We start from the raw sequence: 26612 nt of genomic DNA, 5'->3' as shown, positions 1-26612 counted from the left end.
AAGCGAGGTCCATACAGAAATGGTTTGTCGAGATCGGTGTGGAAGACCTTGACTGGACTGCACAGAGCCCTGACCTCAACCCCATCGAACACCTATGGGATGAATTGGACGCCGACCGCGAGCCAGGTCTAATCGCCCAACATCAGTGCCCGACCTCACTAATGCTCTTGTGGCTGAATGGAAGCAAGTCCCCACAGCAATGTTCTAACATCTAGTGGAAAGCCTTCCCAGAAGAGTGGAGGCTGTTATATCAGCAAAGGGGGACCAACTCCATATTAATGCCCATGTTTTAGGAAAGAGATGTTCGACGAGCAGGTGTCCACATACAGTAAATGTATGTTGACACTGGTATTGTGCTGGAGATAATGAAAGTGAGGTTGAAAAGTGGTGGAGTTGCCCTTTAAGTGTGAGACCATGCCTTTGAATGATCAAACCATTAAAGTAATCAAATCAACCAATATGTTTGCATAGTATCAAATCAACTAACATGTTTGCATAGTACTCATAGCAATCCCTCATTGCCCAATCAGAGGATGCTCCACAGCAGGGTGTTCATATCAGATTTCTTGATCCAACATCCTCTCACTCTGTATCTCTTACAGTCAGTAGACATGGAGGATGGGAAGCCTGATCTGCTGCTAGTCAAAGTGGAGACGATAGAGGATGGACCAGAGAGCATTGATCTGCTGAGTGGAATAAAGATGGGGGAGCAAGGTAAGGGAGACATACAGTACCAGTCAAAAGCAGTAAAAATAAAGAAAATCCCTTGAATGAGTAGGTGTGTCCGAACGTTTGACTGGTAATGTACATATTTACATTTTGGTCATTTAGCAGACGCTCTTATCCAGAGCAACTTACAGGAGCAATTAGGGTTAAGTACCTTGCTCAAGGGCACATCGACAGATTTTCAACTAGTCAGCTCAGGGATTCGAACCAGCAACATTTCGGTTACTGGCCCAATGCTTTTAACCGCTAGGCTACCTGCCTACATATAGTAATAGATCTTCAATGGGAATAATGATGCGCCTGGCTATTGTTTTTTTTTCTATATTTTCTTCATCCATAAACTTTAATCAATAGAATTTATGTTTACATATAAAAACACACATTATAATCTATGAACTTGACCCGGTAATTGACAACAACAAAAAACTCCATATGTAGAGTTTTCTCTGCCATGTTTTTAAAGTCTGTTTTCTAACCTCTTCACGCAGGTGGTTGGCTGGAGGCTAACAGAGGAGACTGGGCGACCATTTTGGATTCCCAGACCCAGACCGGTGCAGCCAAGAGCCCAGGGGACAACATCACTGAGCAGGGCAGGACCAGAGGCCACATAGTGGAGGTCAGTGGATGGGACAGCATCCTCAACTCTGGGCTGGGTAACAACACTGTTAACCACAACCAGAAACAGACATTCGAACACAAAACAACAACCGATCTTAGTCTCCATGACAACAGACTGGCTGAGACCAGTGCGAGGCGCAGATTTGGTCCGCGGGGACGGGGAGGTGTCCGTATGCGGCGGGAGAGAACAGAAACGGACTCTGCTAGTGATGCTCCGTCCTGCTCCTATAGTTGTGATTCAGAGACACTGATGGTGCCTCAGGTTAACCCCCTAACAGGTGCTGCCCTCAGCCTGCCTTCTATAGGATCTATCAACTGGAACATGGACCCTGCGACAACACAGACACTCCCTGGCCTTCATCCTCCTCACACTCTCCTTATGTTAAACCAGACCTCAGACAATGCCAGTGCTTCACCAGTAAATGGCTACACAAGCCGATTGACAAATGACAGTAGTAGTAACGCTATCAGTAGATCCGGTGGCAAAGAGAAGCGCTTCCCGTGTTCGTTCTGTGGGAAAGCCTTCAGTTTCTACAAACAGGTGGAGATCCACCAGAGGATGCACACGGGTGAGAAACCATTCGGCTGCCACCTGTGCCGGGCCACTTTCTCCCAATCATCCAGCCTGAAGAGGCACCAGAGAGTCCACACAGGGGAGAAACCCTACAGTTGCCCCCAGTGTGAGAAGAGGTTCTCCCGCCAGCACCAGCTGAAGATGCACCTGAAGGTCCACACGGGAGAAAGGCCATTTGACTGTAAGCACTGTGGGAAGAGGTTCTCAGAGGGAGATACCTCAAGATGCACCAGCAGAAAAACCATTCCACTCTATAACATAGAAAGTAACCATTCCACTCGATAGCTTTTGAAGTTAAGATCAAACCCTGCATTAAAGGTAGACTCAGCGAGATGACATAGATGCATAAAGTAAACAGCAGTAGTGGGTCAATTTCCACAACAACTAAGAGCGTTGAAGTGCAAGGCCCAGACATTGTGTGATATATAAGGCAAATAATACAATATTGTGTTACAGCCTGAATTTAAAATGTATTAAATGTATATGTTTTGTTACTGGCCTACACGAATACCCCATAATGTCAAAGTGGAACTATGTTTTTCTAAAATTGTACAAATTATTTAAAAATGAAAAGCTGAAATGTCTTGAGTCAGTAAGTATTCAACCCCTTTGTTATGGCAAGCCTAAATAAGTTCAGGAGTACACGTGCTTAATAAGTCACATAAGTTGAATGGACTCTAATTGCAATAATAGTGTTTAACATGATTTTTGAATGACTACTTCATTTCTGTACCCCACACATACAATTATATGTAAGGTCCCTCAGTCAAGCACAGATTAAACCACAAAGACCAGGGAGGTTTTTCAATGCCTTGCAAAGAAGGGCACCTATTGGTAGACATTGAATATCCCTTTTAATTACACTTTCGATGGTGTATCAATACACCCAGTCCCTACAAAGATACAGGCGACCTTCCTATCTCAGTTGCTGGAGAGGAAGAAAACCACTCAGGGATTTCACCATGAGGCCAATGGTGACATGTAAACAGTTAGTTTAATGGCTGTGATAGGAGAAAACTGAGGATGGATCAACAACATTGTAGTTACTCCACAATACTAACCTAATTGACAGAGTGAAAAGAAGGAAGCCTGTACAGAATACAAATATTCCAAAACATCCATCCTGTTTGCAACAAGGCACTAAAGTAATACTGCAAAAAATGTGGCAAAGCAATTAACTTTATGTCCTGAATACAAAGTGTTACGTTTGGGGCAAATCCAATACAACACATTACTGAGTACCACTCCATATTTTCAAGCATAGTGGTGGCTGCATCATGTTATGGGTATGCTATTAATTGTTAAGGACTGGGGAGTTTTTCAGGATAAAAAATAACCTGAATGGAGCTAAGCACAGGCTAAATCCTAGAAAACCTGGTTCAGTCTGCTTTCCACCAGACACTGGGAGTTTAATTCACCTTTCAGCAGGACAATAACCTAAATCACAAAGCCAAATCTACACTGGAGTTGCTTACCAAGAAGACAGTGAATGTTCCTGAGTGGCCGAGTTACAGTTTTGACTTAAATCTACTTGAAAATCTGAGGCAAGACCTGCAAATGGTTGTCGAGCAATGATCAACAACCAATTTGACAGAGCTTGAATAATTTTTTGAAAGAATAATGGGCAAATGTTGCACAATCCAGGTGTGGAAAGCTCTTAGAGACTTACTCAGAAAGACTCTCAGCTGTAATCGCTGCCAAAGGTGCTACAAAGTATTGACTCTGGGGTGTGAATACTTATGTAAATGTGATATTTCTGTATTTCATTTTCAATACATTTGCAAACATTTCTAAAAACATGTTTTCACTTTGTCATTCTTGGTTATAGTCAAATCAAATCAAATTTGATTTGCCACATGTGCCGAATACAACAGGTGTAGACATTACAGTGAAATTCTTACTTACATAGTATTTAGATGGGTGAGAAAAAAATAAATATTTAATCAATTTTGAATTTGGACTGTAACACATCAAAATGTGGAATAAGTCAAGGGGTATGAATACTTTCTGAAGGCCCTGTATATAGCCTAAAAAGTATGTTACATATTGTGTTTGTACTGTGTAGATTATATGATGTTCACAAATAACTATTTCATTACTTTCATTCAAATACTTACATTTTTCCCCAAGACACTTAATGAGAAAATGAATGCAGTTGATCAAGTTCATGCAGATACTTTATTGAGACGTGTGTGGTGTTTTCATCTGGTGAATTTAAAACTTGCTTGTTTAATAATAATAATAATAAGCCATTTAGCAGACGCTTTTATCCAAAGCGACTTACAGTCATGCGTGCATACATTATTTATTTTTTGTGTATGGGTGGTCCCGGGGATCGAACCCACTACCTTGGCGTTACAAGCGCCGTGCTCTACCAGCTGAGCTACAGAGGACCACAAATAAACAAAACATTTGACTATTCATTCTAAGACTTTTATTGACTCTCTTTTGTATACATCACATCTGATCTCACTCTATTCTGCATACTCCCCGACAGCGCTTTATGACCAATATACACTTACTAAATATACCTACACATACCCACACACTAACAAACACCTACTGTACATGTCAAAATAGTTTGGTTAGGTTTGTCTGAAGTCCTATCATAGCTGACTTGTTTTATACGCACATCATATTTATGTCCACCATGATGGGTTTAACAACAATGAAGTCATTCTGTAACTACAGTATAGGACTCAAACGTAGTGGGGATGGGTAAACACTCCATGTCAGGGTTTTTTCTGGATCAAAATGGGGCTTTGGTGGTGGGTGTGACTGGGGGCATGGCCATGGGTGTGGCCAATTAACCAAAAATGTTAGAGGCCCTCCTGTTGGCCGCAATGACACATTTATTCAAGGAGTATTCAACTCTTATGCTACGAGGTCCGGAGCCTGCTGGTTTTCTGTTCGACATGATAATTAATTGCACCCTACTGGTTTCCCACATCTACATCAGTCCCTGATAAGAGGGGAACAATAGAAAAAATGCAGTGTAACTAGCTTCGAGGTCCAGCGTTGAGTTTGAGGGACTTATGCTATCTGAGTGTCTCAAACATTATACAAAAATCAATGCGATGACAAAAATACTCCTGAATGCATAGTTTTTGGGAATTTTAGATTCTCTCTGACTGTCTAGCTTTTATTTAGGTGATTGTTAGTTCTTAAAGATGATCTTATTATAAAATATATACAGTGAGGCGAAAAAGTATTTGATCCCCTGCTGATTTTGTACGTTTGCCCACTGACAAAGACATGATCAGTCTATAATTTTAATGGTAGGTTTATTTGAACAGTGAGAGACAGAATAACAACAACAAAATCCAGAAAAACGCATGTCAAAAATGTTATCAATTGATTTGCATTTTAATGAGGGAAATAAGTATTTGACCCCTCTGCAAAACATGACTTAGTACTTGGTGGCAAAACCCTTGTTGGCAATCACAGAGGACAGACGTTTCTTGTAGTTGGCCACCAGGTTTGCACACATCTCAGGAGGGATTTTGTCCCACTCCTCTTTGCAGATCTTCTCCAAGTCATTAAGGTTTCGAGCCTGACGTTTGGCAACTCGAACCTTCAGCTCCCTCCACAGATTTTCTATGGGATTAAGGTCTGGAGACTGGCTAGGCCACTCCAGGACCTTAATGTGCTTCTTCTTGAGCCACTCCTTTGTTGCCTTGGCCGTGTGTTTTGGGTCATTGTCATGCTGGAATACCCATCCACAACCCATTTTCAATGCCCTGGCTGAGGAAGGAGGTTCTCACCCAAGATTTGACGGTATATGGCGCCGTCCATCGTCCCTTTGATGCGGTGAAGTTGTCCTGTCCCCTTAGCAGAAAAACACCCCCCAAAGCATAATGTTTCCACCTCCATGTTTGACGGTGGGGATGGTGTTCTTGGGGTCATAGGCAGCATTCCTCCCCCCTCCAAACACGGCGAGTTGAGTTGATGCCAAAGAGCTCGATTTTGGTCTCATCTGACCGCAACACTTTCACCCACTTTCAAGCTACATCTTCACAAAGGACAATCTGATCCCTACACAGGCTCAGGAGCCTGGGAGGGCCGTACCTTTTCCGCCGCCAGTACCCCTTGAAGGTCATCCGCTGTGAATTATTTCCAGGCCCAAAAACGTTTCTGCTGCAGCCACAATGATGTCCCATTTTTTTAACAGTCAAATTAATAACTGTTGCAATACACTGAATAAACGCCACAAAGTCCACCTTATTCACACAAAGCGTGTCCGGTTCTCTTGGTTGACAAACATTCACTACCATATCATCAACACTAGCATCACTTGCTGTCTCAATTATTTTCCTTGCCTTCGCGTAGGAGAGCCACCCTTACTTTTGCCACCTTGACCTCCTTCACCCTTACAGGGCACTCCAAGAACTCTCGATCATGATCCCCACCACCGTTGCAACACTGACCTTCTTCCTCCGATCTTCAATATACTCCTTCCGTCTGCAAACATTTTCGACATGGCCAAATCCTTTACAGTTATTGCATTGTAGTGGCGTATGGACAAATGCTCTTACTGCATACTTTACGTAACCTAACTTTACATGCATAGGAATGTGCTCTTTATCAAAAAACAAAAAGAACCGACAGAGTTTCTTCCTTTTCCCCATGTGGTTCAGGGGCCGGGCACCAACCACATCTTGGATTCTCTTGAAGTATTCAGTATCTACCTCCATCGACACCCCGGCTATGACTCCTTTAACTGGTGCTTTACTCCGCATTTCAAAGTATAATTCTCTCACGATTATAAAGCCAACAAAATTGTAATTAAAACAGCATATTATTGACTTAAAGGTTAGCTGTGAGCCCAGCATTTAGCTTATCCAGGGTCAGTTTTAGACCTAAATAGAGCAACCATGTACTGTCTATCTCCCTCAAACTCAACTCAGGACCTCGAAGCCAGTTCCACTGCTTTTTAAAATTGTTCCCCTTTAATCAGGGACTGATTTAGACCTGGGACACCAGGTGGATGCAATTAATTATCAGGTAGAACAGAAAACCAGCATGCTCCGGACCTCATAGGGTAAGAGTTGAATACCCCTGAACTATCTACTATGGGAACAACTGCAAGCAACATTGCTAAAATGAATAAAATAAAATGAACCTCATATGATACCTGTAGCCTAATTGTCATCTCCTTATTTTTTATTCTGTATCTAAACAATTTTATATCTTAGCACTTAAATGGCATTGACAAAATCTGGTATATGGTTTGCCTCATTGTCGAACTGGTATCATTTTTAAGTTGAGAACATATAGCTCAACATGTAAACAATGTGTGAGTTTAGCTATTCTCTGCTTCAGATGACAGATGCCCATAAGGCCAGTAATGCCATCATACTGAAGGCCTATGGCTGCACTGGCGATGCATGCCGTATGATAAGCTGCTAAATGGATTCAGATAGCTGATATACTGCGAGAGAGTGACAATCAAATAAAACAGATTGGAGATCTTACAACTAGACAAAAAGGAAATGTTCATTTGAAAATACACCAGACACATTAGAGACAGAACCCCTTCCCTTCTTTATTGCAGGATTGTGATATGGGATTAATCAACATTGACACTAGTTCATTTTGAATAATAGTTTAAGAATTAAAACAAGTTTAAACACTTCACTTCAAAGAATCAACACTTCATCACTACAAAATGCACAAATAAGCTAACTCATATGTAAAGATTAGACAGTATAGTCTAAACAACAATAGATTTACCTTTTTACATTTTAGTAATTTAGCAGACACTCTTATCCAGAGCAATTAGTGTTAAGTGCCTTGCTCAAGGACACCGACAGATTTTTCACCTAGTCGGCTTGGGGATTCGAACCAGTGACCTTTTTATAACCAGCTCCTAATCGCTAGGCTACCTGCCGCCCTAGATGATTGAGTAGTAACAAGTAAGTTATTATTACTAACGTATAATTTCAGGTGAACAAAAAAACTTCCTACCAGCGGTGTCCAACCTTGCTCCACTGATCCCTGATCTACTGGGTGAGCAGACTACATGTTCCACTCCAGCAATAGCCCACTTGATTATCAACTCAGTAGGTTTGATAAATTGAATCGGTTTTTATTGTTGAGCTGAAACAGAACCATGCACACCTAGCAGACCTCCAGCAGGGTTGGCCTGCTCCAATTGTAATAGGTTTGTTTATACATTGTGTGTGATGTTTAACTTTATTTTTGTATACAACATGTGCTAACATACTGTAGCTCAATGTACGGTAGTTGCGTGGTAGGAAACGGAAGGAAAAAACAGGCCAATCAAAACCGTCTAACCTACAGTGGGGGAAAAAAAGTATTTAGTCAGCCACCAATTGTGCAAGTTCTCCCACTTAAAAAAGATGAGAGAGGCCTGTAATTTTCATCATAGGTACACGTCAACTACTGACAGACAATTGAGAAAAGAAATCCAGAAAATCACATTGTAGATTTTTTATGAATTTATTTGCAAATTATGGTGGAAAATAAGTATTTGGTCACCTACAAACAAGCAAGATTTCTGGCTCTCACAGACCAGTAACTTCTTCTTTAAGAGGCTCCTCTGTCCTCCACTGCGTTACCTGTATTAATGGCACCTGTTTGAACTTGTTATCAGTATAAAAAGACACCTGTCCACAACCTCAAACAGTCACACTCCAAACTCCACTATGGCCAAGACTAAAGAGCTGTCAAAGGACACCAGAAACAAAATTGTAGACCTGCATTAGGCTGGGAAGACTGAATCTGCAATAGGTAAGCAGCTTGGTTTGAAGAAATCAACTGTGGGAGCAATTATTAGGAAATGGAAGACATACAAGACCACTGATAATCTCCCTCGATCTGGGGCTCCACGCAAGATCTCCACCCCGTGGGGTCAAAATGATCACAAGAACGGTGAGCAAAAATCCCAGAACCCACGGGGGACCTGTGAATGACCTGTAGAGAGCTGGGACCAAAGTAACAAAGCCTACCATCAGTAACACACACGCCGCCAGGACTCAAATCCTGCAGTGCCAGGCGTGTCCCCCTGCTTAAGCCAGTACATGTCCAGGCCCGTCTGAAGTTTGCTAGAGTGCATTTGGATGATCCAGAAGAGGATTGGGAGAATGTCATATGGTCAGATGAAACCAAAATATAACTTTTTGGTAAAAACTCACCTCGTCGTGTTTGGAGGACAAAGAATGCTGAGTTGCATCCAAAGAACACCATACCTACTGTGAAGCATGGGGGTGGAAACATCATGCTTTGGGGCTGTTTTTCTGCAAAGGGACCAGGGACGACTGATCCGTGTAAAGGAAAGAATGAATGGGGCCATGTATCGTGAGATTTTGAGTGAAAACCTCCTTCCATCAGCAAGGGCATTGAAGATGAAAGCGTGGCTGGGTCTTTCAGCATGACAATGATCCCAAACACACCACCGGGCAACGAGGGTGGTCTAAGAAGCATTTCAAGGTCCTGGGTGGCCTAGCCAGTCTCCAGATCTCAACCCCATAGAAAATCTTTGGAGGGGGTTGAAAGTCCGTGTTGCCTAGCGACAGCCCCAAAACATCACTGCTCTAGAGGAGATCTGCATGAGGAATGGGCCAAAATAACAGCAACAGTGTGAAAACCTTGTGAAGACTTACAGAAAAGTTTACCTGTGTCATTGCCAACAAAGGGTATATAACAAAGTATTGAGAAACTTTTGTTATTACCAAATACTTATTTTCCACCATAATTTGCAAATAAATTCATTAAAAAATCCTACAATGTGATTTTTCTGGAATTTTTTTCTCTCATTTGTCTGTCATAGTTGGCGTGTACCTATGATAAAATTACAGGCCTCTCTCATCTTTTTAAGTGGGAGAACTTTCACTTGGTGGCTGACTAAATACTTTTTTCCCCCACTGTATAGCAGAGCACTTTCGACACACCTACTTCTTTCCACACGCCCACTACTTTCCTTTCGACACCCCACTTCTTTCCACCGCCCACTACTTTCCTTTCAACAGCCAGTCGGAGGTGTCCATATGTGGCTGGAGATAACAGCCTCAGCTAGCGGTCAGGGATGTAGTGCCGCCAGAGTGTGGAGGGTGGCCTCCCTCAGTTTTTTCAATTTGAGAATAAAATAGCTGGTAAAACTATTTCTGGAAAATGTATTCTGATAAATTCTAAATAAATTATATTTAATAACCACTACAATTCCATGAAAAATTATAGAATGGCAAACCAAATAAATAGGTACAAACCACAGTCCCCGGACAAGCTAAACACCTTCTTCCCCGTTTTGAGGATAACTACAGTGCCACGGCCGCGGCCCCTCCCAAGGACTGTGGGCTCTCGTTCTCCGTGGCCGACGTGAGTAAAACATTTACGCGTTAATCCTCGCAGGCTGCCGGCCCAGGCGGCATCCCCTAGCCGCGTCCTCAGAGCATGCGCAGACCAGCTGGCTAGAGTGTTTACGGACATATTCAATCTCTCCATATCCCAGTCTGCTGTCCCCACTTGCTTCAAGATGTCCACCATTGTTCCTGTACCCAAAAAGCAAAGGTAACTGAACTCAATGACTATCACCCTCACTCACTTCTGTCATCATGAAGTGCTTTTAGAGAGCTAGTTAAAGATCATATCATCTCTACCTTACCTGACACCCTAGACCCACTTCAATTTGCATACCGTCCCAATAGATCCACAGACGATGCCATCGCACTGCACACTGCCCTATCCCATCTGGACAAGAGGAATACCTATGTAAGAATGCTGTTCATTGACTATAGCTCAGCCTTCAACACCATAGTATCCGCCAAGCTCGTCATTAAGCTTGGGGCCCTGGGTCTGAACCCCGCCCTGTGCAACTGGGTCCTGGACTTCCTGACGGGCCGCCCCCAGGTGGTGAAGGTAGGAAATTAGGCCTGATTACCAACAATGACGAGACAGCCTACATGGAGTAGGTGAGGGCCCTGGCGGAGTGGTGCCAGAAAAATAACCTCTCCCTCAACGTCAATAAAACGAAGGAGCTGATCGTGGGCTTCAGGAAACAGCAGAGGGGAGCACGCCCCTATCCACATCGGCGGGACCGCAGTGGAGAAGGTGAAAAGCTTCAAGTTCCTCTGCGTACATATAACTGACAATCTGAAATGGTCCACCCACACAGACAGTGTGGTGAAGAAGCGCAACAGCGCCTCTTCAGCCTCAGGAGGCGGAAGAAATTTGGCTTGGCCCCTAAGACACTCACAAACTTTTACAGATGAACAATTGAGAGCATCCTGTCGGGCTGTATCACCGCCTGGTATGGCAACTGCACCACCCGCAACTGCAGGGCTATCCAGAGGGTGGTGTTGTCTGCCCAACGCATCACCGGGGGCACACTGCCGGCCCTCCAGGACACCTACAGCACCCGATGTCACAGGAAGGCCAAAAAGATCATCAAGGACATCAACCACCCGAGCCACGGCCTGTTCACCCCGCTACCATCCAGAAGGCGAGGTCAGTACAGGTGCATCAAAGCTGGGACCAAGAGACTGAAAAACAGCTTCTATCTCAAGGTCATCACTGTTAAATAGCCATCACTAGCCGGCTACCACCCGGTTACTCAACCCTACACCTTAGAGGCTGCTGCCCTACATGGAATCACTGGTCACTTGAATAATGTTTACATACTGCTTTACTCATTTCATATGTATATACTGTATTCTATGCTACTGTATTTTAGTCAATGCCACTCCGACATTTGTCGTCCAAATATTTATATATTTCTTAATTCCATTATTTTCCTTTAGATTTGTGTGTATTGTTGTGAATTGTTAGATAGTATTGCACTGTTGGAGCTAGGAACACAAGCATTTCGCTACACCCGCAATAACATCTGCTAAATATGTGTATGTGACCAATACAATTTTATTTGAGAGTAGGCCAGTACAGAGTGACCGAAACAGTTTGTGCTTTAGTAAGGTTGGCTTCTTGGCGTTTAATGCTATGGTCATTAATTGCACCATACAGATGGAACGGAAATTCCAGAAGATTGATTTGGTAGTAGTAGCAGAGAAGTTTTTGCGTGTCCAAGGTTTTAGTGCAGAAGAACTACAGTGGGTTTTGAGAGAAGAGGTTCCATCCTCCCAGGCCGACGACCTATTAGGACCAAAGTAGTGGGAAGGGGTGGTGGGTTTGTTGGGGATAGTGGTGTATTTGTAGGGTAAGATAGTGGTGCAATTAAATTCCCCCCCAATCTCCTTTTCGTGAACACTCCGACCTGTGAAAGGCAGCAACACGCAACCAGCGTCTAGTCTGCCGGAAAACTACACAAAGAAGAAGAAGAGGGTAAACGGAAGTGAACAGCAAGAACAATTTCCACGTTAGCGTTTATATTGTTATTTAGACGTTTATTAACACCCTGGAATTCAAAATATGACTAATTTAACTGCACAGCATCACATACTTACGACATGTAGTCTTTAATTCCCGTTGGAGAGGACTTGGTTGATAGGTGTTATCTAGGTAACACTAGCTAGCTGCTAGCGGTAGCTAACAATGGCTAACTGTATGGTTTTTCACACTCAAATAGCCTCCATCATGGAGGTTCTAGCGAATGCAGCCGTGGCAGAGATCTGTAAACTCGTAGACGACGACTATGCGGTGTTTCGTTTGGAAATAACTCAAAGCCAGAAAAAAACAGGGCATTGCGGAGGAAACTGCAGCTACTTGAACTGAAGGTGGCACGGGAACGCGTCCTCGCCAGTCGTCCCAGTAGTATCAAGATCCTCGACAAATACAGAGGAATGGCAAGAGGTACATTTTGCAGAAGGCAGGGGTTGTCGCCCCCGTTCCCATCTGCACATGTGTTCATAGGTGTTACCCAGAATTGGGTCTTGGTCCGTTTTTGGATAGAATGCAATAATTCCCTTGATTATTTAGCAAAAGAAACAATATATTCTAACCAGATTATTGATTTATAGCATTTCGTATGATTTACTCAATGAAGACAATGTAATGCATGGAACATAATACATAGTAAAAAAAGCTGATGTTTTATTGTCACATACCCCAGATAGGTGCAGTGAAATGTGTTGTTTTACAGGGTCAGCCATAGTAGTACGCCTCCCCTTGAGCAAATTAGGGTTAAGTGCCTTGCTCAAGGGCACATCAACAGTTTTTTTTTACCCTGTTGGCTCAGGTATTCCAACCAGCAACCATCTGGTTACTGGCCCAACGCTCTAACCACTAGGCTACCTACGGCCATCTATATCAAGAACTTATGAGATGAATTACCTTACATCCATGTCATTTCTAGACAGTGTCAATAATGTACAAGATACCATTGAACATTCACAGTAGCTAACCTAACCACCTCTTTTCCCCCAATCGCTCTCAGGTGAAGGACCTCTCACTGGAGGCCACAGGGCTTTGTGAAGCCAGCGGGACACAATACATGGAGAGATACCAACCAATCACGGTTGATGAGGGGAGTAGAACGTCAACCCAGCACATTATTGTGATAGAGGTTAGTGTAATAATGTTGCATAAAATCAAATGAGGCCTGTTTATTTCAGAAAGGCTCCCCTCAGCTATTCACTTGCTTACATGTACATCATAATTCATCTTACATAGGTGAGCTTGTGAGACTTCCCTACAAGATTGATATCCAATTCAGCTCATGTACCGGTAATAACCTCATCTCTTTTTGTGTCAGTCTGCAGATGCAGGGCTGCAGGTCCTGGGGTCAAGCAGGAGAGGTCTGAAGGAGAGGAGGACCCCGGCAAAGCAGAGACATCCAGACTGGAGCAGCTGGAGCGCCCCCCTGTAGCCATGGAGGACCCCACCACCGCCCCAGTGCAGCCCAGGACCCGAAGAAGCATCACCGAGGTCAGTGGAATGCCACGCCGTCCTCAAGTCAGACACAAAACTTTAATGGGGCTGGGCGACTCGGCTGTCCTCCTGCTCCCTGCACAGAGTATTTACTTTACGGTAACCCAAGGCCGGTAATGTCCCATCAGGACTCAGGTGACGCGTTACAGACTCACAGTGATCCGTCCTGTTCATACGCTACAGAGACACAGATGATACCTGGTAACATGCCTGTGGGCTTAGATACACAGACTAATCCAATGAGAGGGGACTGGAACCAGTACAGCAGTAGTGTATACTCTGAAGGGTTCCTAGATAAGAAAGGGGAGGGTCTGGTCGTAGATGAGGGTGACTGTGAAAGTGGAGGGCGATGCTCCTCTGACATGGAATGCAGACGAGACTCACTTAGGAGAAGGACACTCACAAGGCAACACCAGTGACTTCTTAGACTACAGGGAAAGCTTAGAGACTAATCTAAATGTCTCAACCCACTCCCCTTTACACCCAGTGGCCATGTCTATGGCACCTTCCGATTCACAAGGCAGCGTCCTTTTTGATCAGGTATCGAACTCAAACAACCAAAAGGCCAAGCCGCGGGAAGGGGGAGCAACAACGGGCGGTAAAGAAGCGGTTCCTCTGCATGTTCTGTAACAAAGGCTTCAGCTGCTCCCAGAAGGTGGAGATCCATCAGAGGGTCCACACAGGGGTGAAACCCTTCACCTGTACCCAGTGTCACATGCGCTTCGCCCATGCGGGCAACCTGAAGAGGCACCAGAGGGTCCACACAGGGTGAAACCCTTTAGCTGTACCCAGTGTCACATGTGCTTCGCCCAGGCTGGTGACCTGAAGAGGCACCAGAGGGTCCACACAGGGGAGAAACCCTACAGCTGTACCCAGTGTCTCATGCGCTTCGCCCAGGCTGGTGACCTGAAAAAGGCACCTGAAGGTCCACACGTGAGAAAGGCCAATTTGCCTGAAGTTTAGATCAAACCCTGCATTAAAGACAAAGATTCATTTTCATTGTTGTCAACAGAAAAGATCCAGATGCATTTGGAATAACGAGAGTAACCGATTTCAGTGTTGAATATTCCTGAATAGAAGATTGCATCCAGACATTGTGTGATATATAAGGTTTACAAGCCTAAAAAGTCTGTTACATATTGTGTTTATACTGTGTAGGCTATATGATGTTCCCAATTGCATGTTTCATTACTTCCATTCACTACTTTCCCAAGACACTTTTTATGAGAAATTGAAGTTCATGCAGATTTTTAGGTGTGGTTTTCATATGGTGTAATTAACACTTGTTTATGTTTAATAAACACAACATGGGACTTTTAATTCTGACTTTTGACTCTCTTTACTATACAGTGAGGGAAAAAAGTATTTGATCCCCTGCTGATTTTGTACGTTTGCCCACTGACAAAGAAATTATCAGTCTATAATTTTAATGGTAGGTTTATTTAAACAGTGAGAGACAGAATAACAACAAAAAAATCCAGAAAAACGCATGTAAAAAATGTTATAAATTGATTTGCATTTTAATGAGGGAAATAAGTATTTGACCCCCTCTCAATCAGAAAGATTTCTGGCTCCCAGGTGTCTTTTATACAGGTAACGAGCTGAGATTAGGAGCACACTCTTAAAGGGAGTGCTCCTAATCTCAGCTTGTTACCTGTATAAAAGACACGTCCACAGAAGCAATCAATCAATCAGATTCCAAACTCTCCACCATGGCCAAGACCAAAGAGCTCTCCAAGGATGTCAGGGACAAGATTGTAGACCTACACAAGGCTGGAATGGGCTACAAGACCATCGCCAAGCAGTTTGGTGAGAAGGTGACAACAGTTGGTGCGATTATTCGCAAATGGAAGAAAGACAAAATAACTGTCAATCTCTCTCGGCCTGGGGCTCCATGCAAGATCTCACCTCGTGGAGTTGCAATGATCATGAGAACGGTGAGGAATCAGCCCAGAACTACATGGGAGGATCTTGTCAATGATCTTAAGGCAGCTGGGACCATAGTCACCAAGAAAACAATTGGTAACACACTACGCCGTGAAGGACTGAAATCCTGCAGCGCCCGCAAGGTCCCCCTGCTCAAGAAAGCACATATACAATGGGGAGAACAAGTATTTGATACACTGCCGATTTTGCAGGTTTTCCTACTTACAAAGCATGTAGAGGTCTGTAATTTTTATCATAGGTACACTTCAACTGTGAGAGATGGAATCTAAAACAAAAATCCACAAAATCACATTGTATGATTTTTAAGTAATTAATTTGCATTTTATTGCATCACATAAGTATTTGATCACCTACCAACCAGTAAGAATTCTGGCTATCACAGACCTGTTCGTTTTTCTTTAAGAAGCCCTCCTGTTCTCCACTCATTACCTGTATTAACTGCACCTGTTTGAACTCGTTACCTGTATAAAAGACACCTGTCCACACACTCAATCAAACAGACTCCAACCTCGCCACAATGGCCAAGACCAGAGAGCTGTGTACGGACATCAGGGATAACATTGTAGACCTGCACAAGGCTGGGATGGGCTACAGGACAATAGGCAAGCAGCTTGGTGAGAAGGCAACAACTGTTGGCGCAATTATTAGAAAATGGAAGAAGTTCAAGATGACGTTCAATCACCCTCGGTCTGGGGCTCCATGCAAGATCTCACCTCGTGGGGCATCAATGATCATGAGGAAGGTGAGGGATCAGCCCAGAACTACACGGCAGGACCTGGTCAATGACCTGAAGAGAACTGGGACCACAGTCTCAAAGAAAACCATTAGTAACACACTACGCCATCATGGATTAAAATCCTGCAGCGCACGCAAGGTCCCCTGCTCAAGCCAGCGCATGTCCAGGCCCGTCTGAAGTTTGCCAATGACCATCTGGATGATCCAGAGGAGGAATGGGAGAAGGTCATGTGGTCTGATGAGACAAAAATAGAGCTTTTGGTCTAAACTCCACTCGCCGTGTTTGGAGGAAGAAGAAGGATGAGTACAACCCCAAGAACACCATCCCAACCATGAAGCATGGAGGTGGAAACATCATTCTTTGGGGATGCTTTTCTGCAAAGGGGACAGGACGACTGCACCGTATTGAGGGGAGGATGTATGGGGCCATGTATCGCGAGATCTTGGCCAACAACCTCCTTCCCTCAGTAAGAGCATTGAAGATGGGTCGTGGCTGGGTCTTCCAGCATGACAACGACCGAAACACACAGCCAGGGCAACTAAGGAGTGGCTCCCGTAGAAGCATCTCACGGTCCTGGAGTGGCCTAGCCAGTCTCCAGACCTGAACCCAATAGAAAATCTTTGGAGGGAGCTGAAAGTCCGTATTGCCCAGCGACAGCCCTGAAACCTGAAGGATCTGGAGAAGGTCTGTATGGAGGAGTGGGCCAAAATCCCTGCTGCAGTGTGTGCAAACCTGGTCAAGACCTACAGGAAACGTATGATCTCTGTAATTGCAAACAAATGTTTCTGTACCAAATATTAAGTTCTGCTTTTCTGATGTATCAAATACTTATGTCGTGCAATAAAATGCAAATTAATTACTTAAAAATCATACAATGTGATTTTCTGGATTTTTGTTTTAGATTCCGTCTCTCACAGTTTAAGTGTACCTATGATAAAAATTACAGACCTCTACATGCTATGTAAGTAGGAAAACCTGCAAAATCGGCAGTGTATCAAATACTTGTTCTCTCCACTGTACATGCCCGTCTGAAGTTTGCCAATGAACATCTGAATGATTCAGAGGAGAACTGGGTGGAAGTGTTGTGGTCAGATGAGACCAAAATGGAGCTCTTTGGCATCAACTCAACTCGCCGTGTTTGGAGGAGGAGGAATGCTGCCTATGACCCCAAGAACACCATCCCCACCGTCAAACACGGAGATTGAAACATTATGCTTTGGGGGTGTTTTTCTGCTAAGGGGACAGAACAACTTCACCGCATCAAAGGGATGATGGATGGGGCCATGTACCGTCAAATCTTGGGTGAGAACCTCCTTCCCTCAGCCAGGGCATTGAAAATGGGTTGTGGATGGGTATTCCAGCATGACATTGACCCAAAACACACGGCCAAGGCAACAAAGGAGTGGCTCAAGAAGGAGCACATTAAGGTCCTGGAGTGGCCTAGCCAGTCTCCAGACCTTAATCCCATAGAAAATCTGTGGAGGGAGCTGAAGGTTCGAGTTGCCAAACGTCAGGCTCGAAACCTTAATGACTTGGAGAAGATCTGCAAAGAGGAGTGGGACAAAATCCCTCTTGAGATGTGTGAAAACCTGGTGGCTAAGTCATGTTTTGCAGAGGGGTCAAATAGTTATTTCCCTCATTGAAATGCAAATCAATTTATAAAATTTTTGACATGCGTTTCTCTGGATTTTTTTGTTGTTATTCTGTCTCTCACTGTTCAAATAAACCTACCATTAAAATTATAGACTGATCATTTCTTTGTCAGTGGGCAAATGTACAAAATCAGCAGGGGATCAAATACTTTTTTCCCTCACTGTACATCACATCTGATCTCACCCTATTCTGCATACACCCAACAGCACTTTATAACCAATATAGACTTACTAAATATACCTACACAGACCCACACACTAACAAACACCTACTGTACAGTCGTGGTCAAAAGTTTTGAGAATGACACAGGTATTGGTCTTCACAAAGTTTGCTGCTTCAGTGTTATGAGATATTTTTGTCAGATGTTACTATGGTATACTGAAGTATAATTACAAGCATTCCATAAGTGTCAAAGGCTTTTATTGACAATTACATTAAGTTAATGCAAAGAGTCAATATTTGCAGTGTTGACCCTTCTTTTTCAAGACCTCTGCAATCCGCCCTGGCATGCTGTCAATTAACTTCTGGGCCACATCCTGACTGATGGCAGCCCATTCTTGCATAATCAATGCTTGGAGTTTGTCAGAATTTGTGGGTTTTTGTTTGCCCACCCGCCTTTTGAGGATCGACCACAAGTTCTCAATGGGATTAAGGTCTGGGGAGTTTCCTGGCCATGGACCCAACATTTCGATGTTTTGTTCCCTGAGCCACTTAGTTATCACTTTTGCCTTATGGCAAGGTGCTCCATCATGCTGGAAAAGGCATTGGTCGTCACCAAACTGTTCTTGGATGGTTGAGAGAAGTTGCTCTCGGAGGATGTGTTGGTACCATTCTTTATTCATGGCTGTGTTCTTAGGCAAAATTGTGAGTGAGCCCACTCCCTTGGCTGAGAAGCAACCCCACACATGAATGGTCTCATCATGCTTTACTGTTGGCATGACACAGGACTGATGGTAGCACTCACCTTGTCTTCTCCGGACAAGGTGTTTTCCAGATGCCCCAAACAATCGGAATGGGGATTCATCAGAGAAAATGACTTTACCCCAGTCCTCAGCAGTCCAATCCATGTACCTTTTGCAGAATATCAGTCTGTCCCTGATGTTTTTCCTGGAGAGAGGTGGCTTCTTTGCTGCCCTTCTTGACACCAGGCCATCCTCCAAAAGTCTTCACCTCACTGTGCGTGCAAATGCACTCACACCTGCCTGCTGCCATTCCTGAGCAAGCTCTGCACTGGTGGTGCCCCGATCCTGCAGCTGAATCAACTTTAGGAGACGGTCCTGGTGCTTGCTGGACTTTCTTGAGCGCCCTGACGCCTTCTTCACAACAATTGAACCTCTCTCCTTGAAATGGTTGATTTAGGTGCAATCTTACTAGCAGCAATATCCTTGCCTGTGAAGCCCTTTTTGTGCAAAGCAATGATGACGGCACGTGTTTCCTTGCAGGTAACCATGGTTAACAGAGGAAGAACAATGATTTAAAGCACCACCCTTCTTTTAAAGCTTCCAGTCTGTTATTCTAACTCAATCAGCATGACAGAGTGATCTCCAGCCTTGTCCTCGTCAACACTCTCACCTGTGTTAACTAGAGAATCACTGATATGATGGCAGCTGGTCCTTTTGTGGCAGGGCTGAAATGCAGTGGAAATGTTTTTGGGGGATTAAGTTCATTTTCATGGCAAAGAGGGACTTTGCAATTAATTGCAATTAATCTGATCACTCTTCATGACATTCTGGAGTATATGCAAATTGCCATCATCAAAACTGAGGCAGCAGACTTTGTGAAAATTAGTATTTGTGTCATTCTCAAAACATTTGACCACGACTGTACACGTCAAAATAGTTTAATCAGGTTTGTCTGATGATTTATCATAGCTGACTTATTTTTACCCACAACATATTATTTATGTCCACCATGATGGGTTTAACAACAATGAAGTAATTCTGTAACTACAGTAAAGGACTCAAACATAGTGGGGATGGGTAAACACTCCATGTTGAAAGTGTGTTTATTATCTGTGTGTGCGTGTGTACGTACCTGAGGGAAGGAATGTCTGTAATCTGTATCACCTGTCTCTTCCAGGAGGAGGAGGAGGTGTGAGGAGGGTCTGGGGAACCCTGAGGGGACCATGGTCATGGAGGACAACCAGACTACACCTCCTCCTGAACCCACAGAGGAACCAGCTGAACAGCACAGGACCACACACAGTCTCACTGAGGTGAGCCCACTGTAAACTACTGTCTGCATAGTATTAGGTCAGGGCTCGTATCCACAGTGTCTCAGAGTAGTAGTGCAATCTAGGATCAGTTTTGCCTTTTAGATCATAATTAATAAGAATATGTAGCCAGATGGGGACCTGATCCTCAATTTGAGACTTTGTGGATACGGGCCCAGGTCTTGATAGATTTTGTCTTAAGTGTGGGACTATGTCTTTGAGTTATCAAACCATTAACAACATCTAACCAGTAGCAAATGAACGTACATGTTTGCATAGTACTCATAGCCATCCCTAATTGCTCAATCAGAAGATGCTCCATAGCAGGGTGCTCATATCAGATTTCTTGATCCAACATCCTCTCACTTTGTATCTCTTACAGTCAGTAGACATGGAGGATGGGAAGTCTGATCTGCTGCTAGTCAAAGAGGAGACAATAGAAGATGGATCAGAGAGCATTGAACTGCTGAGTGGAGTAAAGATGGGGGAGCAAGGTAAGGAGAAATACATATAGCCTACATACAGTAATAGATCTTCAATGGGAATAGTGATGCGCCTGACTTTCTTTGTCTGAATTCTCTTTATTCATTCATTAAGTGAAATCAATACAACATATATTTACATATAAAAACACACATTATAATGTATGAACTTGACCAGGTAATTGACCAAAAAAAACTCCAGATGTAGAGTTTTCTCTGCCATATTTTTAGTCTATTTTCTAACCTCTTCTTGTAGGTGGTTGGCTGGAGGCTAACAGAGATTGGGCAGCCGTCTTGGATTCCCAGACCCAGACGGGAGCAGCCAAGGGCCCAGGGAATAACATAACTGAGCAGGCCAGGACCAGAGGCGACACAGTGGAGGTCAGTGGATGGGACAGCGTCCTCAACTCTGGGCTGGGGAACAACACTGTTAACCACAACCAGAAACAGACAGTTGATCACAAAACAACATCCAAACTTAGTCTCCATGACAACAGACTGGCTGAGACTAGGGCAAGGCGTAGATTTGATCCGGGACAGGGAGGTGACCGTATGCGGCGGGAGAGAACAGACGCTGCTAGCGATGCTCCGTCCTGCTCCTATAGTTGTGATTCAGAGAGACTGATGGCGCCTCAGGTTAACCCCCTAACACAGTGGTCACTTTCTGAGTCAAAATGCAAGCCTTAAAAAATGTAAGCCTATGCAACATGAACCTATTAAAAACAGTACTGTATGAATGAGGTTTGTGCAGTAGGCTTTAGGCCCAATACATTAACACCACATATTGGCTTTACTTGACTTGCTCCGATGAACAGAGAAAGTGAAATATTCTTCAATATAAAAAAACAACGCAAGCCTATCGATACACTTTCCTACTCATTCATTACAACTGCAGTGCTGGTTGTAGTGCGAGGGGAAGAAGGAAGAATGCACATTTTATTGCTTATAAAAGTGTTGAATACAAAGTGTTGACAGTGCTGAGTAAGAACTTAAACATGAACTCACTCATAAAAACAGCACCTCTTTGCTGTATTCGTTGACAGTCTCTCTCTAGTCATGATTTTAAAAGTTTTTACATCTCACAGTATCAACTTCGCTGTAGCTTTCTTTTAAGCCTGCTACGTTACTGCAGACACGGTAATCTGAGCCATCCGATTGGCCGGAGGTAGGCCTATAGTGCACTTGATTTGCTCTCCGGGCCTGCCGGCAAGGCAGAGGTTGTACCTTCAAACACATGCAATGGTTCAAAATGGGAACACCGCTGAATCGGGTGCACCTACAGCCAACAGCGCCAGACAAATAATAATAAATAGGAACGCAAGGCTTTATCATTGGGTTTTTTACAGAACTGTTCGGCCATCGACTAGGAATGCATTGGAGATCGACCGGTTGGTGACCACTGCCCTAACAGGTGAATTTAGTCTCTATGACAACAGACTCGCTGAGACCAGGGCGAGGCGCAGATTTGGTCTGCGGGGACGGGGAGGTGTTTGTATGCGGCGGGAGAGAACAGACACAGACTCGGCTAGCGATGCTCCGTCCTGCTCCTATAGTTGTGATTCAGAGAGACTGATGGCGCCTCAGGTTAACCCCCTAACAGGTGCTGCCTTCAGCCTGACTTCTATAGGATCTATCAACTGGAACATGGACCCTGTGACAACACAGACACTCCCTGGCCTTCATCCTCCTCACACTCTCCTAATGTAAAACCAGAACTCAGACAATGCCAGTGCCTCAACAATAAATGGCTGCACAAACCCATTGACAAATGACAGTAGTAGTAATGCTATCAGTAGATCCGGTGGCAAAGAGAAGCACTTCTAGTGTTCATTCTGTGGGAAAGCCTTCAGTTTCCCCAAACAGGTGGAGATCCACCAGAGGATGCACATGGGGGAGAATCTGTTTGGTTGCCACCTGTGCCAGGCAAGTTTCTCCCACTCGTCCAAGATTGAAGAGGCACCAGAGGATCCACACCGGGGAGAAACCCTCCAGCTGCCCCCAGTGTGAGAAGAGGTTCTCCCACAAGCACCAGCTGAAGATGCGCCTGAAGATGCACACAGAAGAGAGGCCGTTTTCCTGTACGCACTGCGGAAGAGGTTCTCAGAGAGGAGCTACCTGAGGATACACCAGCAAAAAATGCACACGGCCCATGAGTAGTGACATGTAATGTAGTACTAGTTTGTTCGTTTGTAGTTAATTCTGTCGGTTTTGGATGTAGTAGGGAACTGGATGAGGTGAACTGAGGAAAGAATGAGTATGATGAGGCAGAGTTGATGATATGGTGATGGTTGGTGTGATGGTGTCTGTAAAAATGCTTCACTGATGAAAAGTGATAACTATGTCCCTTTAGCTTTTATAGTGAGGTAAGGATAGTACCTCAATTCATGTTTACTTGACATAAAGTAGTGAAGATGTGTGTAATGTAATGTTGAACCTTTTCCAAAGTATTCTAAAATTAATTTTATCAAAGTGAGGGTACCAGATTTACAGAAAAGGTAAAGTGTTACCATAGTGAGAAAAGTTATTCTACTTGTCAAATGTATTGTTTTGTGCAATAAAAGTACTGTACTTCATGTTATGTGAGGGTATGACCATTTTGTTGCAATTAAATACAAAATCAACTCTGTGCTGACTGACTTGGTTATTTTTGTATCATTGCAGGGTCTGCGTTTCCCTTATCAGTCGAACCAAAACATTACACTTCATTCTTGAATCAACACATGGACATTTCTTTTATAATAAACTCCAATGGCTCCATATTGTTAGGTACTTGAATCACAGTGTTAGAGATGGGCTTGACTGTGGTTAACATTTTATAATATAATGTCATGTTTCTGTTTGTACAGCAAAGAGTTTCTTATATAAACCTTTATATGCTCTTCTGTACAATTTGTGTTTACAGTCTGCAGTCCATGAAGACCTGCTGATCTCCAGTGTTACTGGCGGGAGAGACTGGACCTCTGAAGCGGCTGGTCACAATCCCTGGCCCCGGATCAGGACCCTGGATCAGAAGCCGTCCCTCTTCCTTCCCGAGTCAGAACCAGGGCCGAACCACGAGGGACAGAGACTCCACCACAACCACTACACAGAACACAACCAGTGGACAGGTGGAATGAACCACCTCAGTCCTGGTGGTCATCAGAGAGACAGAGGCTCCAGTCTGCAGCACAGACCCTTCTCTTCACAGTCTCAGTGCAGGGATGAAGCAGGGCCTGGGGCTGATAGAGATATACCCTCCTGTTCCTATGATACAAACACCACAGTATCTATGCTGAACAGAGCAGGTCATCCTGGGCTTCAGCCTTCAGAGAGAGTGGTGGGAGAGCCCCTGGTGGGAGTCTATCAGCAAGTCTGTCTTTTCCTTCAGGGTCTCATCTAATGCCTGGTGACTGGGTTCATAGAAGGCCTGGACCTGGGTCTAGCCTTCCTCAGTTACCTCATGGTTACCCAACCAATACAGACAGGGTCAGGATGGGCGTTCACCACAAGAGGTACCTAGCCTATAACACAGCACACAATCTCAACAACACCCAAACAATGGCTAGAGGTCAAGGAGAGAGACTCAAAGACTAACCACCTGAGGGTGGTGGCTCCTGCTTCTACCTCCTCTGGTGTCATTGGATCACAACGTGGGAGGCCGAGTGTTAGGTTGGACGCTGACAAGCCATATGCCTGCCCCACGTGTGGGAAGCGTTTCACTGAGGCAAACTATGTGAAGAGGCACCAGACCGTTCACACCAAGGAGAGGCCCTTCAAGTGCAAACTATGTTACAAGAGCTTCGCCTTCCTGAGTAACCTTATCAGGCATAAGAGTGTCCACAATGGGAAGAAATCGTAGCATTGTGGCTTGAGATGTACAAAAGGGGATATCTGAGAACCATTCTTTAGCTGACATAATATAATTATCATGTGAAGTGTATTGGGGAAAGAGGTTAATTAAACACATACCCCTCCTTAACCCTTTAACTGTGTAAATACCTGTTTTTAGAGAGACAGTAAATCTAGGCTAGAACAAGGACAGTTGAATATTTACCTTACTGAGGATGGAATAAAGTCATTATTTTCTACTCTATTCTTGCTAACACACTGTTCTTTCTAAACAAGTCTGCTCTGAGCTTGAAAGATACTGATCATAGATTTGATGTGTAATGTAATAAGCAGTACAATTTTTTCAAAGAACAGTGCGCATTCCTTTTTCGTTTAACCACACCCTTTGAGCTATGGCGCCAACCAAAAAAGACCCTCTTCTTCAGTGTTAACGGAATCGCTGTGTGTATTAACTGTAGGGGTAGCCTTGTTGCTGGAGATCAGAAGTGTCCAGTGAGAGAATGGTAGGTTGAGGTTGTACAGAAGGTGTCGTATGCTGAGGCAGTGAAGAGAGTAGTAGAGGAAGATCCAGGGCAAGGGATCCTAAGAGGATCCCTGTGAGTAGGCCCAGGCCAATAGAGAGTGATAGGAATAACGTGTGCTTCAGAAAGGTTGGCTTCTTAGCGCTCATTGTCATGGTTATCAACTGTACCGCAGAAATGGAACCTAAATCACAGAAAATATATGTTGTGGTAGCTGCAGAGAAGAAATTGGGTGTATTACGTGATTTTACTGCAGAAGATTTACAAGGTGAGTTGAACGATAGTGTCCCGTCCTCCCAGGCTGCTGGCCTGGTGTAGGATCAGATAGGGAAAAGTAATTGAATAGTGGTGAAGTTGAATGGTTGTAGGGTTAGTTGGTAGGGCAATTTTTCTTCCCTTTTTTTGTAACAAAGTGTCTTAAATTCACACTCCAGAACAGTAGGCGGACACAGCCCACACATTAGGTGGCGGCATGCACCTCTATCGAATGTTTGTGGACCAGCATAATACCAAGAATAAGGCTGTGACCTCTGCGATTTCCTTTCAAAATAAAAGTTCCGCAATGAAGATGGTACAAAATAATACAAATGGTTTATGTTTTTTTTATTTGCTGATATTAACTTTTTGTGTACCTAATCGTTTCCTATGACCGAAAAAAATCACTAACCTCGATTTGGATGAAGAATTCTACTTCAACAAGACGGTGACGCAGGACATTCTGCTCACCCTGGACCAAACCCTAATCCCAGAGACTCGGAAGAGAAAGAGACTGCGCAAGAGAGGCCTACATGCGGGCACCCTGACGAAACTACTTTGGCGAGTAAATGGCATAGAGGAGTTTAAACAGGCAAAGCGTCAATACAAGACTAAGATCGAATCCTACTACGCCGGCTCTGACGCTTGTTGGATGTGGCAGGGCTTGCAAACTATCACGGATTACAAAGGGAGTATGCGCTGACCAGCTGAAAAGTGTCTTCACTGGCATTTTCAACCTCTTCCTGACCCAGTCTGTAATACCTACATGTTTCAAGCAGACCACCATAGTCCATGTGCCCAAGAACGCCAAGGTAACCTGTCTAAATGACTATCGCCCAGTAGCACTCACATCTGTAGCCATGAAATGTTTTGAAAGGCTGGTCATGGCTCACATCAACACCATCATCCCAGACACCTTGGACCCACTCCAATTCGCATACTGCCCCAACAGATCCACAGATTAAGCAATCTCTATTGCTTTCTACACTGCCCTCTCCCACCTGGACAAGAGGAACACCTATGTGAGAATGCTGTTCATTGACTACAGCTCAGCTTTAAACACCATAGTGCCCTCCAAGCTCATCACTAAGCTAAGGACCCTGGAACTGAACACCTCCCTCTGCAACTGGATCCTGGACGTCCTGATGGACCGCCCCCAGGTGGTGAGGGTAGGCAACAACACATCTGCCACGCTGACCCTCAACACAGGGGCCCTTCA

At 44.1% G+C, this 26612-nt stretch overlaps 2 protein-coding genes across 2 annotated transcripts; both read left to right on the top strand.

The window, feature by feature from the left end:
• The first annotated feature begins 546 nt into the window (after nucleotides 1–546).
• On the top strand, nucleotides 547–2409 carry LOC123485484 (endothelial zinc finger protein induced by tumor necrosis factor alpha-like). The gene is made up of 2 exons (XM_045216436.1): nucleotides 547–714; nucleotides 1215–2409. Exons 1-2 carry the CDS (start codon nucleotides 612–614, stop codon nucleotides 2201–2203), a joined length of 1092 nt encoding a protein of 363 aa, XP_045072371.1. The 5' UTR covers nucleotides 547–611; the 3' UTR covers nucleotides 2204–2409.
• Nucleotides 2410–20274: 17865 nt separating this feature from the next.
• Nucleotides 20275–24342, top strand: LOC121556679. Its single transcript, XM_041870570.2, has 4 exons — nucleotides 20275–20310; nucleotides 20690–20801; nucleotides 21046–21170; nucleotides 23692–24342. Exons 2-4 carry the CDS (start codon nucleotides 20699–20701, stop codon nucleotides 24166–24168), a joined length of 705 nt encoding a protein of 234 aa, XP_041726504.2. The 5' UTR covers nucleotides 20275–20310; nucleotides 20690–20698; the 3' UTR covers nucleotides 24169–24342.
• The last annotated feature ends 2270 nt before the right edge of the window (nucleotides 24343–26612 follow it).

Source organism: Coregonus clupeaformis, unplaced genomic scaffold, assembly GCF_020615455.1.
Source record: "Coregonus clupeaformis isolate EN_2021a unplaced genomic scaffold, ASM2061545v1 scaf0710, whole genome shotgun sequence".
Lineage (NCBI taxonomy): Eukaryota > Metazoa > Chordata > Actinopteri > Salmoniformes > Salmonidae > Coregonus > Coregonus clupeaformis.
The sequence above is the reverse complement of the archived record's forward strand: the minus strand, read 5'-3'. Positions and strand labels throughout refer to the sequence as shown.

Excerpts from the sequence above, each read along its gene's own strand:
- LOC123485484 (XM_045216436.1), top strand. The coding sequence starts at position 612 with ATGGAGGATGGGAAGCCTGATCTGCTGCTAGTCAAAGTGGAGACGATA. Across the intron at positions 715-1,214 it reads AATAAAGATGGGGGAGCAAG|GTGGTTGGCTGGAGGCTAAC; the intron begins GTAAGGGAGACA and ends CTCTTCACGCAG.
- LOC121556679 (XM_041870570.2), top strand. The coding sequence starts at position 20,699 with ATGGAGGATGGGAAGTCTGATCTGCTGCTAGTCAAAGAGGAGACAATA. Across the intron at positions 20,802-21,045 it reads AGTAAAGATGGGGGAGCAAG|GTGGTTGGCTGGAGGCTAAC; the intron begins GTAAGGAGAAAT and ends CTCTTCTTGTAG. Across the intron at positions 21,171-23,691 it reads CCAGAGGCGACACAGTGGAG|TCTGCAGTCCATGAAGACCT; the intron begins GTCAGTGGATGG and ends TTGTGTTTACAG.